Raw genomic sequence first — 12724 nt, 5'->3', positions numbered from 1 at the left:
CATCAACTATTCGCATCCTTTCGTTGAGTCTAATTTATCTCCATGAAAATAAAATGCCATCAAATTCATTTGTCACATGTTTACTTTACCACCCCGGTCCAGTGTCACTCAAAAACTGAGTAAATTAAATATGTACACACAGGGTTCTTTACACGGTGCTTGTTTTGTGAAAAGCGATTTTTATGTGATAAATCGGCTAGTGTTTTTTGTTTTATTTTTACAAAATTTTCTACAATATTTGCTACATTTATTATTGGGAAAGCACAGTGAAATTTCTCTGAAACATTTGTCAAAAATAATGCAATTTGAGTGGTTGTATAAATATATTTAAATATTTGACTGCATTCACAGATTTTTCGAAAAATTTTCGAAATTTAAGAATTTAATCTTTCTCCCTTAAAAGTATGTATTTAGTTAAGTTACATATATAGGCATGATCTGCTTATTTCATCCTGTAATATAAAAAGTTTGATGTTTTATGAATTCGAAATATGCAAATCATACAGAATCATACTCCTCTTAAATCTTTTATTCATTACGCAAATTCATTGCACAAAAAAAATCATTTTAAATCTGCCGTGACTTCCTCGATCTGAAGACCTTGTTGGCTGAGACCGGACCTTGGCTTCCCATTTTTATCCGGAACGGTTAACGTGATACCACCACAGGACGAAGTTGCCGAAGAGATTGACCCGTGACCTTCCATCCCACCAGTACTACCAGCACCTCCACCACTTGCGCCAGAAATGGCAATTGAGGGTAAGTTCAAAAACGACCCGGTTCCGGTTCCAAGTCCTTTTTCACTCGACGCATTTTTATTTTGGGCCTGCAATTCGCGCAGAAACTTGAATCCGATGTACAAACCTGTTAAATGGAAAATTTAGACATCAGTAAAGATATTGTGCAAAAATCATTTGTCAATCTTCTACTGAACAGACTTGTTTTACAAATGTTATTTGTAAAATGTTAAATACAATCATTTATAAACAAAATTTGGGCAATTTTTTCAAGGTCTTCTATTCAATATTGACGTTTTCTTGTTGTAATCAAGCTAAATATTAGTATCTTTCCGTTTGACACTTTTGTTTATGAAATTGAAATTTGGGACTTTTTCATGATTTATTGCAATTTTTTAAAAAAATGATACTAAATATTTGCCTTGCAATTTCGCAATAAAGAATTTCCATAACATGGATGGACTACTAAGCTTACCCAGTTCTTCCCAATGACAAGGTAGTAATCTTTTACAGATAAAATGCATAAATGATTTCTTGAGTTTTCTAGTTAAAAGTGTCAAACTTCTTTAAAAATGAAAATTTTTATAACATCTGTGACACAAGTTGGAAATTTTGTTTCGTAAAAAATATAAAAAATCCTGAAATTCTTCATGCCTGTCTCAATTTTTATATGATACTTGCATTTTCAAGTGCATCTAAAATATAATAACATTTTGGAAAAGTTGATGCAATTGTTTGATATTTTAATATTAAAATTGCTAGAAAATGCTTGCAAACGGATAAAATTTTGAATTTACCTACGAGACGATACACCGTAAAAATCATATCGGGTATCGCAGACATCCACGAAGTTCCATACACGAGATTGATAAGGACCACAATTTTAAACACGACAATGATAACCATTCGGATGTTCAGCCAGATCTGACACTTATTCGCGTCTCTCTAAATAAATACACATTTTAAAAAGTATATTTTGCACGTGCAAATTGAATCCGCAATTTAGTAACAAACCGATTTCACCCCATCCAAAAATATGCAGGAGATGATGAAGTCAACAATTGTTAGAAACATTATAATCAAAAAGACACCCATGTCCTCCGCAACGTCCTTTTTCTCTACAAAAGAGTAAAAATATTTGCAAAAACTGTGCCAAATAGTAATTAGCTTTACAGCGAGGAAATTTATTATATCTATCTATCACCCAGTACACTCATTAAACTTGCAAGTTTTTGAGGAAATTCGTAGATTAAAAAACCACATATCATCAAATTAATTGTCCTGATCCAGGTTTCTTAATTTAATTTCGCTCGCTATATTTAACTATTTTATTTCGCTATTTTATTTATCCGATATATTTCGAATTGGCATTTAAGCGATTCGTCTAGGTTTGTTTGAAACCAAAAAAATTTTGCAAAATTTGTGGAAAAATTATTATAAAAATTAGGAAACGCCCTTGATCGGGATAAACTTTTACGCTGATTTTATTTCATGGTAATTGTGAACTTGTAGGTTTGCAAATTTACTGGAGCATTTACTGGTTTATGTCTGAAATTAGTTTACTCTATTCATGACGAAAAAAGTGCAGCAAAATACGCAGGCGATTCACATAAAAAATGGTGCACAAAAACTAAAAATTGCACACCTCGAACCGTATTATACGACGCTTGCCTCTGTCCAAAAACATCATCCGTCACGATATCCAGCACCCTTGTGGCGTTGTGGGACTTGCCGATAATTTCAAATGCTAACATCATACTCGACCCAAGCACGAAAAGGATGAGCAGGACGGAAGTGCAAATCTAAATCAGATTACAGAAATTCGGAATTAATAAAATTAAGTAGGAGTTAAAAGTCGTTTTAGAAAATCTTGCAAACTTTGAATAATACTGAAAGTGTTAGATTGGACCGAATGGCTGGCGACATAAAATTTATATTTATCGCTTACCACATCAATAATCGCAATCACCATCGCCGCATTTTGCAACGAGTGGGTCCCACACTTTAAAATTTTTAGTGGCATTTTTCCCCAAAAAATTAAAATTATGAAGTATACAAAACTATTAATTCTTAAATAAAATCCAATAGTAAAACCGAGCCCGCAAAGTATGTAACAAGAACTGAAAGTGTTTATTGAATTAGTTGCTTACAGAAAAACGTACAACTTTACAATTCACACAATTATCTCTTCTTCTTCGTCGTTGCTTTACCAAACTAAAAACGGTGCATAAGTAAACATAATATTTAATGGAAGTAACATACCATATCATATGTAATGGAATGGAGGGCGAAGTGATAATTAAAAGTAGACGGGTGTTAATTGGATTTCTCAGCGTAAGTAATATTTACCTAAAAATGTAATGCATACAAGATTTGAAGTTCATAGGAACGACATTGGCATACTACAAAAGCCACGAATCTCTTTAGAGTCAGTCTTAAAATCAGAATTTCTTCCTTTATGTTTAGTAACAGGAAAGGTCAAGGCCAACCCATGACAGTGACACTACTGGTCTGGTCATATTGACCATGACGCTAAAAACGGCACACAACACTTGTTCATATTAGCACACTAACGAGGATAAAAAAAACATTTACAAAATTACAGAATTTCGTAACTTTTTGACATCAATTTTGTAAAAAAAGAAGTCTTAAATAGCCTTAAAAGTTGTTCATAAACCTACTCGATTGGCAATATAAACTTATTTTTTATACGATTTCCATCTAAATTTCATGCCCATAATTTACATTTTATACTAAAAGCTAATTTTACATGGATACGATTTGCGAAAAACTATATGTAAAATTTCAAAAATCTCAAAATTTCCTTTCACGGATATAACGACGATGGGAGATAAGTGCTCGGTCCTCCCATCCCAATACTCCTCTGGCAATCGTGACACTGTCGTTCGCCCAACAATCGGTCTCTTTCTCCGGGGGATGAAGCAGTTCCCCTGTCAAATCTCCTCCGAAGAATTATCTGAGCGACCAGGATGACCCCCAAAATTGGTAAGTTTACTCCCCCCGCGATCACAAAAACGGGCAGAAAATCGTGCTCGTGTCCCGGGACGAAGTGGAGAACAAGGAACGTTGCCAAAATTCCCAAAAGGATACAAATGAGGGAAATTAAGCAGACGAAATTTTGAACTCGAACAAGGAAACGTTGGTTGGCCGAGGTCGTTGAAACGTCTCCGGTCAAGACCCGTTGACACGTGTGACACGTGGGAAGTGGCATTGTCGACAATTTACTGAAATTTATAGTTTTTTATGTATCATGATAAGATATATTATGTACAATTTTTTCTTCTTACCCAGTTCGGTCAAATTTGCACAAATTCGTGTCAAAAGTATAAAAATAGTTCATGCAAACTTTTCATCTGGCTGATTTTTTCTGTATGTAAATCCTGGCAACTTTAACGGATTGGAGTGAACTGAAATGGATGAGCTCTTATCTGCACGAGTTAGTAATATTCAATCCTGATTCCAGCAGGGAATAATTTACTGCCTTGGGTTCATTGTGTACAAAAGATAAGGAAATCTCGAGTCTCAAATTCTGGTTTGGGTTTATTAACTAAAATTATTAGATGATGATAAACTAGAAAATGTTTAAACTGCATATCTAATGACCTTCCCTAAAATTTATATTGATAACAGTAGCAAACTGAAATATTTACAGTTAACGAAGTCTTATCAATATTTACTTGGAATCAATTCTAGCGTTTCGTTCGTCAAACTAAAACTGGACACTTTCCAATTTCATGCATCCATCTCATTTGTGTTTACTGTACTGTACCTCAATATGTTTTCCACTTTCCTTATTTATTTTAGAAGCACAAATAAATAAGTATTTGATACTACGAATGTAAACTGCTCCATATTTCCCAATCAATCCAGAGAGGGACGTGCATAAAGGATGTGACCGATTTGATGGTGCATATGCATGGGTCAAGGCCTCCCACGTGTAATCTCACAATCACTCAAATTTGTCCGAAAACTTGTCACATTCTTCACGCAACGTCCAAAGGAAGCAACCCATCACAAATTACGTTCCACTTCATCGAAATGCATAAATATTCCAATAAATCGATACCCCAAATTATTAGTCATTACCTGATAAATTTGAGAATATGAGTCATGAAAAGAACAACTTTTACATTTACATGTAGTCTTCAACATCGAAATGCATATGTATTTCTCATTATTTTTTCAGCTCCTTTTAACGTGATGATACAACACATAATATGTAAATTTATAACTTAAAACATAATTTCCGGAATAAATAATATGTATGATGCAATACCATACACTCTCTTAATTTTTGCAATTCAGTAAACTGTGCAAGTTCTGTAAAATTAAATTGCAAGTAAAGTGATGTTCTTGATCGGTGTAACAATATTCATAGCCCGAACTACATTCGTAATCTTTGGAAACTTTCGGAAACTTACAAAAATTCGAAATTGATAAATCTTAATTAATATGTGATGCATGCAAGTCGTGACTCCCCTTAAAAAGCGAACTAAATAATATATAATAAACTATAATAATTAAGCCTCTCAATTAACTACAACAATTATATTGAGCTTCTCTTAACATTTAAATAAATTCCCCATTACACAAAAGCGAGTCCCGTACCAAAATTAATTCCATAATTAAAACAAAATCATCCATTTCTCCCTCGAGATTTCCACATCTCATTGCATTTCCTCCTTTTAAAAATGTATTTAACAACAAGGCCACAAAGACGACAACGATTTGCCTACAGTTTGTCCACTCAATAATATATAAGCAACTCCGAGAGAGATACATTCCTCCGTTAACAATTTCTACAACTTTTACTACTACGAGGAGTTAACAACAATTACTTTTTTCACTAGTGTGGCTTGGTTTTTAGTAGTTGCATTGATCATCAACTAACAATATCCATCCAGTCCAGCAATAGATATACTAATTAATTAAGTGTATGTAATACATATTTAGTTCCAGAGTTCGTAATAATCTCGTATCATTGTCAAATACATGATCATTTAGCTAACTGTACTTATAATAATTCATGTCATGTCATCTCGTCATCACTTAATCACATCCGCCCTTCATATTCATATGTTTGTGATGATTGCTGTGAATTTGCCACTTCCTAATAATCATAATAACAATTTCTCTTGTGCAGTTTTTAGCACGGATTCCATAAGCAGAACAATGCTAATTATCACTACATAAATATTTTCATAATATTGCACACACCATTTCCATTCCATTCTTGTCCTTGAATCGGATTGGAGTTTTGGTTTGGTTTGGTTTGGATGGCTATTTATCATTATTATTCATTCGAGTCTGGCGTGAGTTCAACTTATCTATAAAAAAAATAACTGCCAACTATGACATATAATATTCCGTGATATGACAAAGCTCACATAAATTCCTGGGAAAAAGAAAACAAATTCACATTTTTCAAATGCTACCCTTTTACATTTTAACAAGTATGGCATTTAGTAAACTTTTGACTAAATTGAGTTGAACATTGAGGATACGAAACTTGTGCTTAAATCGAAATCGATATGTCACTGGGTAGAAGTTTAACTGAACTTGATTAATTAAGGAATGTAATATTTTGGAGGAATAATTTAAAATGATTAAAGCTGGATTTTTTTAATCTCGATTAAAAATGCGAGTCAATCGCGGTCAGCGATGATCCTGCACCGATGCTGCTGCCGCAACCTCCACTCAGACCAGTGTTACTTCCCATAGCCTGCGGTGGGGGGAGGATGTGGACTTGCGACCCTTTGCTTCGATTGTAGACTTGACCGATGTTAAAAGGTTCGAGTTTAGGGACGTTAGATACGGAAGAACCACCTAAATTAGCATTAATTTAGATTTAAATATCCCTTGAGTTTATAACTGAGGAAGAGTACGTAGACTGCGTAAAACAAAATTTTATAAAATTTCAGACTTTAGGTTACAAATGGTACGCATCTTCTCGAAACTTCGTCTTTTGAAAGATTCTTTCGAGTTTTTTGTAAAGTTCACGCAGTTTACATACAATTGCAGTTAACAATCAATCAATCAACCCACTTTTCTGATCCGCTGGAATATAGTTCGACAAGTGAACCGTTGGCAAGGGAAGATACCCCGGAGTCATCGGCATCACGTCGAGATTGACTTGTTGCAAGGTGGCGTCGTCATTTTCGTCGTCGAGTGATACGATGCCTGAACTTCTTCCACAAATAGCCCACATGTGCTGACTGAAAAAATGAGACTGAATGAGTTTGTGTGTATGGTTTAAAAGTTTTACAGCTTATATAATTTTGACCGTTTTTACAGGTCAATTAATAAAAACGAATAGTTTTAATAAAAATGTTTTAAATATACCATACCTCGCTCGGACCTCGTACATCAATGAGTTTTGTGGTTGCTGAGAATTTCCGTCGTCAACTTGCTTCTTCCCAAACTTTGAGATTTCGATCAACATTGAGCACATATTTCCCACTCTACAGAATTCTGTCCCCTTGTGCGGCTCTACTTTCGATTTTAGTTCATACAGAGTCTGACCCCGAGAAAAAAACATAAATTATTTTTTAAAAGACCATAACTTTTTTATATGGAAAAAATATTATGATTAAACCCCACCTTGAATTTCTGCAAGCAAATGTAATACTTGTAAATTTCCGCCTCCCTCCGGTCAGCTTTAAATTTAACTGAAAATTCGAGCCGGAATGGAAGTTGATCTTCCAACTCCAAAACTCCAATCTCCCACATGTATGCAGCGCTCTTGCCAATATCCAAAATCTAATCATCAGTCCAGAAACATTGTCAAAACTTTACAATTGGAAAATCCGGTCGTACAATTATAAGTTACGTTATTTACCAGCGATTGTGACCTCGGATTCAACGCGACTAACGGAATATCTTGGGAATTAGGTGATTGCACGGTCAACTGGTGTTCCGAGACTTTTAAAGAGTTGTCCGAATTCCCGAGAAGAAGGACTTGCACGAATTTCCGCTGCCCGACAGAATGCAGTTTGTACGACGAGATAAATGGGGGGATGAAAGTGAGGGAGAGCTTCTTCTCGTCGCCGGTCCATGGACATTTTACGATCAACTAAAATTAGAATAAATCGTTAACTAATTTTCTCAATATGACAATAAATTCGGGTTAATACTTTATGCTCAAATACGGTGCTGTCCTTTTGCGTGGCGAGGTCTGCTTTAACCGTGAGTGGGATCGAGGCGGAGACGAAGGGGTCCGTAGGTGGCATGGAGATTGCAATTTCAGACGATGCGTCGGACGAGGACGATGAGATGTGTTTCAATTTTAGGCCTAACGACGACCTTACGAGTAGCACCATTCCCTAGAATCGCACAAGTTTGAAAATATTTAGTACAGCGTTTTAATTATCTCGGGTTTAAGCTTACTAATTACAAAATTAAGTTATGATGCATAAAATCATCACAACTTGTACCTCATCGATAACCCGACTCCCCGTGTCCACCCTGATCACGACTTCTTGGTCAATGCCCGCCACCAAATTTCCAGCCTGCACCGAAATGTTGGGTGGTTCTCGAGTTGCAGAAAATTTATACCGGCAGCCCAGTCGGGGAGAGAGAAGCTCAAAATGCTTGACTCCAATGGATACCTGGGCGAGACGGTAGTTCCCCGGAATGGAAACCTAGTACCCACAAAGGCATAAATTAAAATTATAGCCATGATTTCAACCATAATTTTCTCTATACCTTTGCCGACAACGTGATATTATTAGCACCGGGATGTATTGTGATATCTCTCGTGTTGGCCACTTGGCTAAAATCAGTCTTGAACACTTGCGTCTCTCCTTGTACTTGGCTGCTGTCTTTCCTCCTATGTGAGAAAAAAAATCCCTCAGGTTAAACTTACAAATATTACGAAAGAAAATCAGATTACAGTGTTTGCAAAAATTCTGATAAATCGTTGCCTATTTTTTGCAAATCTCACACGCACCTTAACGATTGATGAAGATTATGGCACGTCAACTTCCCAGAAATATACTTTTCATTGTTTTTCACGTCTGTTCCCACACCCACCATCGTCACTTTATTAGTTCCACTCCCTCCAGATTCAAATTGCTGTCGTAAATCGACCATGTTCACGGCAGGGTTCATTTCCATAAGGGCGAGCGCGACGTCCTCGTCTTCGCAGGTGTATGCAGGCGTCGTGCTCTCTTTGCGGGCAAGAGCTTGTTTTCCGGACAAGTTTTCAACCACATCCGGCTCGGGTAAGGAATCTTTTCTTCTCTGTTGCTTCCCACCTCCAGATTTTCCACCCTTGGAAATATTCTCCCTAAAAAATAAAATTCAAATTATCAAAATGTCTCCGACAATTGCAAAATTTTAACTAAACAATTCCTCACCCTTGCACAAAAGTGCCTGTCGTGAAGTAATTGACCTGTTTTGGGACATGGTCACACACAACGATCGCCATTTGCACCAAATTACTCACAATTGGGCGAGGTAGGTTTGAAACGAGGCTCAAATCTACGACCACATCGCAACTCGGGCCATGAATTTTTCCAGAAGATTCCACTTTTACCGAGGTGATGAGAAACGTCTCTTCCGTGGGTGACATGATGAATCGATCTGCAATTAAATTACTTTATTGGTTACAATAATTAACTACGTAATTAAATAAATATAACACACCATTATTCTCCAACTTTGTCAAACAGGTCATCATCTCGTCGAAAAAGTGACCCCTTTCCGGCTCGCTGATCGCTTTCGAGCATGCGATTTGTGCACAGGTTCGAATATATCTGCAAAAATTAGAATTATTGTCAAGTTTGATAAGCTACACATCACAATTAGTTAGATTACCTGTCCGTATCGTTCACAGCTTCGTAACACTGAGCAAGTTTTAGCAGCACATCAATCGTCAATATTGTCCACCTGTCCTCTTTGAACGTGTTGAACGCCTCCGTCAGAAAGACGATGGATTTTCCGTAGTCACCCAACTCCATGTAGTAAGAGGCGAGGCTGAGGCCTACTTTTCGGGCAGAACGAAGACGTCCGATATGTTTATACGTCCCCATGGCCAGCTCGCAGAGCTCCTGAATACAGGAAATCAAAATTACAGTAACAATTGTTAAAATTACAATTAATTAACTTTTTAATAATTATAATTTTTGTAAAGCTTTCATAATAAGTATAAATTTTATTAACCAGATAATGATGTTGAAACTTCTCCTTTGACGATAACGCATTTTTCAATTTTTCAATCGGAGTTTCTTCTCCTGGGGGTAATTCCGGGAGGGGAAGTTGCATCTCGTCACCGGAATGGTTATTACAATTAGAATTATTAATCTCTCCTGACCCATTTCCGTTTCCATTAGAGTTGGAAAAATCCTCAAACGGGCTCAGTCCAGACGACAGACTTATCACTTTGTGGAGATGATCACTTTTCAACTGACTTTTTGGCAGCAGGCCGCACAATTTGCCCAGTTCGTAAAGCTGTAAGATTAGAAATAGGATAAATACGCGTATGCATGCTCCAAGTAATCATTCGCAAAAAATCTGTAATACCTTCTCTCTCGCGTAGTCCCACAGGGAGGCAGTATGGACGGAAAAATCTAGCTGATTTGCATGATGTTGTGGGGTCTTTCCTTTCCGTTTAGTTCCATCGTTAATCTCCACCTGGCTCGAATTCACTTCCGAATCTTCCTCCAGTTTATTATTCGTCATAGAAGAATTTGCATTTGTAGCTGACAATATGGCTAAATTTTGGTTTGAAATAGTCCCCAGTATTTCTAAACACGAGACAAAAACCCAACACGAAATTGACCCTTCCTCGCTGAACGTCACGTCCAAAATGTTGAGCTCATTAATACAAATGTGGAGGAAGGCTAAGGACCTTTGCGCCAACTCGTTGAGTCTCCTCTGCTTCACAAGAAGAATGGCTTGTCTGGCGAATAAATAGTTGCGAAAATTCAATAGGGAAACGCTCGAGTTTCGTATCGTTTCCCGAATTTGAGGAATAATTTTGTTTCCGCCCGAATTTGAGGACAGGATTAGCGCGGGCCAACGGTCACCGAAGCGTTGAAAGGATAGCAGCCATTTTGGAGTGTCTTTAGAGGAAAAACATCATTTTTTTTAGAAATTATAAACTTGGCACAAAGAATTTGCAAAAAAACTAACCCGTAAAGTGCGAATTTAGCACAAATTGCGTAAATAAAGCGTCCAATTCGTCATATTGTACTAAAGATTCGTCATAAACTTGCAACATTTCCAGCACAAAGGCGAGTTCCTCCTTAAAAACGAAATAAACTTGTTAATTAATTACTCTCATACTTATCCTCACCTTATCCTATCTAACCTGGAGTAAAAAGTAATGACAAAAATTCCACCCAGCCTCATTTCTCTTTTCCCTCTGGGCTCGCATATTCTCTTCAAATTTGATCAAAGTTTTTGAATACGAGGCCAAAAGTAATTGACGAATCCGGTGCAGCATCGAGTTTAAACTTTCAGCCGATTTGGAATCAATTTTTGCCGGATCGGCGACACAGACACAGCGTTCGGTCTGTTTTTGGGCAAAATCATTCTTGATCTTGTCCAACACAGAAGAGCGGGGGAGTAACTTGTTTGTCTTTTTATTGTCCGAGGGTTCGACGAGGATAATGAGCCATTCTTTAACGGGACAGGATTTCACAGAGTTGAGCCAGCTTTGAATTACGTCCTTCGTCGTGGCCCGATACACCTCGACGTCCTAGAATTTTATAAGGTTTCCAATTTAGCAACACATTTCATAAAACTTGTTAATTGATTAGTAGGAAAAATTACAATAAAATTTGTATAAGCAAATACGAAATTTATCATGACTTGTCCCAAAATTGTAACAATCGACAAGAAAATTTATTATTCATGGATTTCCTGTTCAAAAACTCTACTTTCTGAGACATTCCATCTGTTGGAATGTTATCAGCACCAGCCAATTTTGTGCCCAACTTATCCTCAGCATTAACTAACTTACAGAACAATCCGTCCAAAAAGTATGGAGCATGGGTTGATCCAATAGTGACGTAAGGACCGGGCTTTCTCCACCGGAAGTAATACTCCCACCCTCCCCAGTGGAAGGAGGAGGGTCAAACGGGACAAATCTAGGATGGAGGTGAACATGTTTCGTCGTCCTGCCATATGCCCTCTTCCACTCGACGGCTTCCACCCCGATCCCCTTTTGCAGGGAGGGAACGACTCCTTGGAAAACGGGAATTTCACCAGAATCTGCACCAAACCCAAGCGTTTTCAAGTTAATTCCAAGTAAATCGGTTACAGAATCGTAGTAATATTATCAAATTACAAGTGATTAGAGGTTTATTGTCGGTCATTTTCGTCTTAATTTTAAACAGTTGCCAGCCTCATCCTTTCCGTTTTTAGTGGTAGTGGCGGTAGCAGAGAGCAGGTTTCAGGAATTTTCATACTTATCAGGTCTCATGATAATCTGCTGAAGAAGATAATATTCAACATAGTATAAATAATAATATTTTCTACTGTTTCTGCTAAGCTTTTTTAAGAAGTTTATAATTTACTAACCATTTTAAATTACAATCGTCCGCCGATTGATGTTAAATTAAAGTTAACTCTCTCCCTCTTCAATTAGCGACTAATTTTACCATTTACATTAATTCCCAATTTACTAAACACTAATTAAATAAAGATATTTCACTTAAAAACAAAACATCACATTTTTTTACCTTTCTTCGTCACACAAGATACACATCATGTCCACTTTTTAACCCGTCTTTTTTACACCAGGAATAATTTCCTAATGTCTAATGAATAATTCTGTCAAGATTTCAATTCAAAAGCACAACCGGAAATGAATTGAAGTTAAAAATTTTCACTTTACAATTAAATTAAACATCCACCTTCTTCCGAATAGACAACACAAAATTCGGATCTACTGCCGACGCAGACTGCCCCACTCGCCATTTCGCCCATAATATTCGCAAATGTTGCAAATCCGTATGCAA

General features: G+C 36.8%; 2 protein-coding genes across 6 annotated transcripts; both read right to left on the bottom strand.

Moving 5' to 3' along the window:
• Nucleotides 1-513: 513 nt before the first annotated feature.
• Nucleotides 514-4497, bottom strand: LOC110853470. The gene is made up of 6 exons (XM_022101739.2): nt 4046-4497; nt 2686-3982; nt 2383-2539; nt 1752-1855; nt 1535-1682; nt 514-864 (listed from the first exon to the last, which is right to left on the bottom strand). The coding sequence occupies exons 2-6, from the start codon at nt 2758-2760 to the stop codon at nt 563-565; spliced, it is 786 nt and encodes a 261-aa protein (XP_021957431.1). The 5' UTR covers nt 2761-3982; nt 4046-4497; the 3' UTR covers nt 514-562.
• A 400-nt stretch (nt 4498-4897) lies between these two features.
• LOC110853065 (trafficking protein particle complex subunit 10) lies at nt 4898-12663 on the bottom strand. 5 transcript variants are annotated; one of them, XM_035854251.1, is made up of 20 exons: nt 12446-12663; nt 12285-12354; nt 12052-12195; nt 11725-11975; nt 11071-11460; nt 10893-11004; nt 10281-10822; nt 9921-10208; nt 9576-9808; nt 9405-9514; nt 9116-9341; nt 8707-9045; nt 8463-8586; nt 8192-8398; nt 7892-8080; nt 7597-7830; nt 7359-7517; nt 7106-7275; nt 6804-6973; nt 4898-6584 (listed from the first exon to the last, which is right to left on the bottom strand). In XM_035854251.1, the coding sequence occupies exons 3-20, from the start codon at nt 12077-12079 to the stop codon at nt 6391-6393; spliced, it is 3966 nt and encodes a 1321-aa protein (XP_035710144.1). In that variant the 5' UTR covers nt 12080-12195; nt 12285-12354; nt 12446-12663; the 3' UTR covers nt 4898-6390. The 5 variants fall into 5 exon arrangements, with proteins under 5 accessions (XP_035710144.1, XP_035710145.1, XP_021956985.1 ...); XM_035854252.1 differs by having other exon boundaries at nt 12052-12192; XM_022101293.2 differs by having other exon boundaries at nt 12285-12663.
• Nucleotides 12664-12724: the final 61 nt, after the last annotated feature.

The sequence above is a fragment of the Folsomia candida genome, unplaced genomic scaffold (assembly GCF_002217175.1).
Source record: "Folsomia candida strain VU population unplaced genomic scaffold, ASM221717v1 Fcan01_Sc008, whole genome shotgun sequence".
Lineage (NCBI taxonomy): Eukaryota > Metazoa > Arthropoda > Collembola > Entomobryomorpha > Isotomidae > Folsomia > Folsomia candida.
This window is presented reverse-complemented; position numbering and strand designations above follow the sequence as displayed.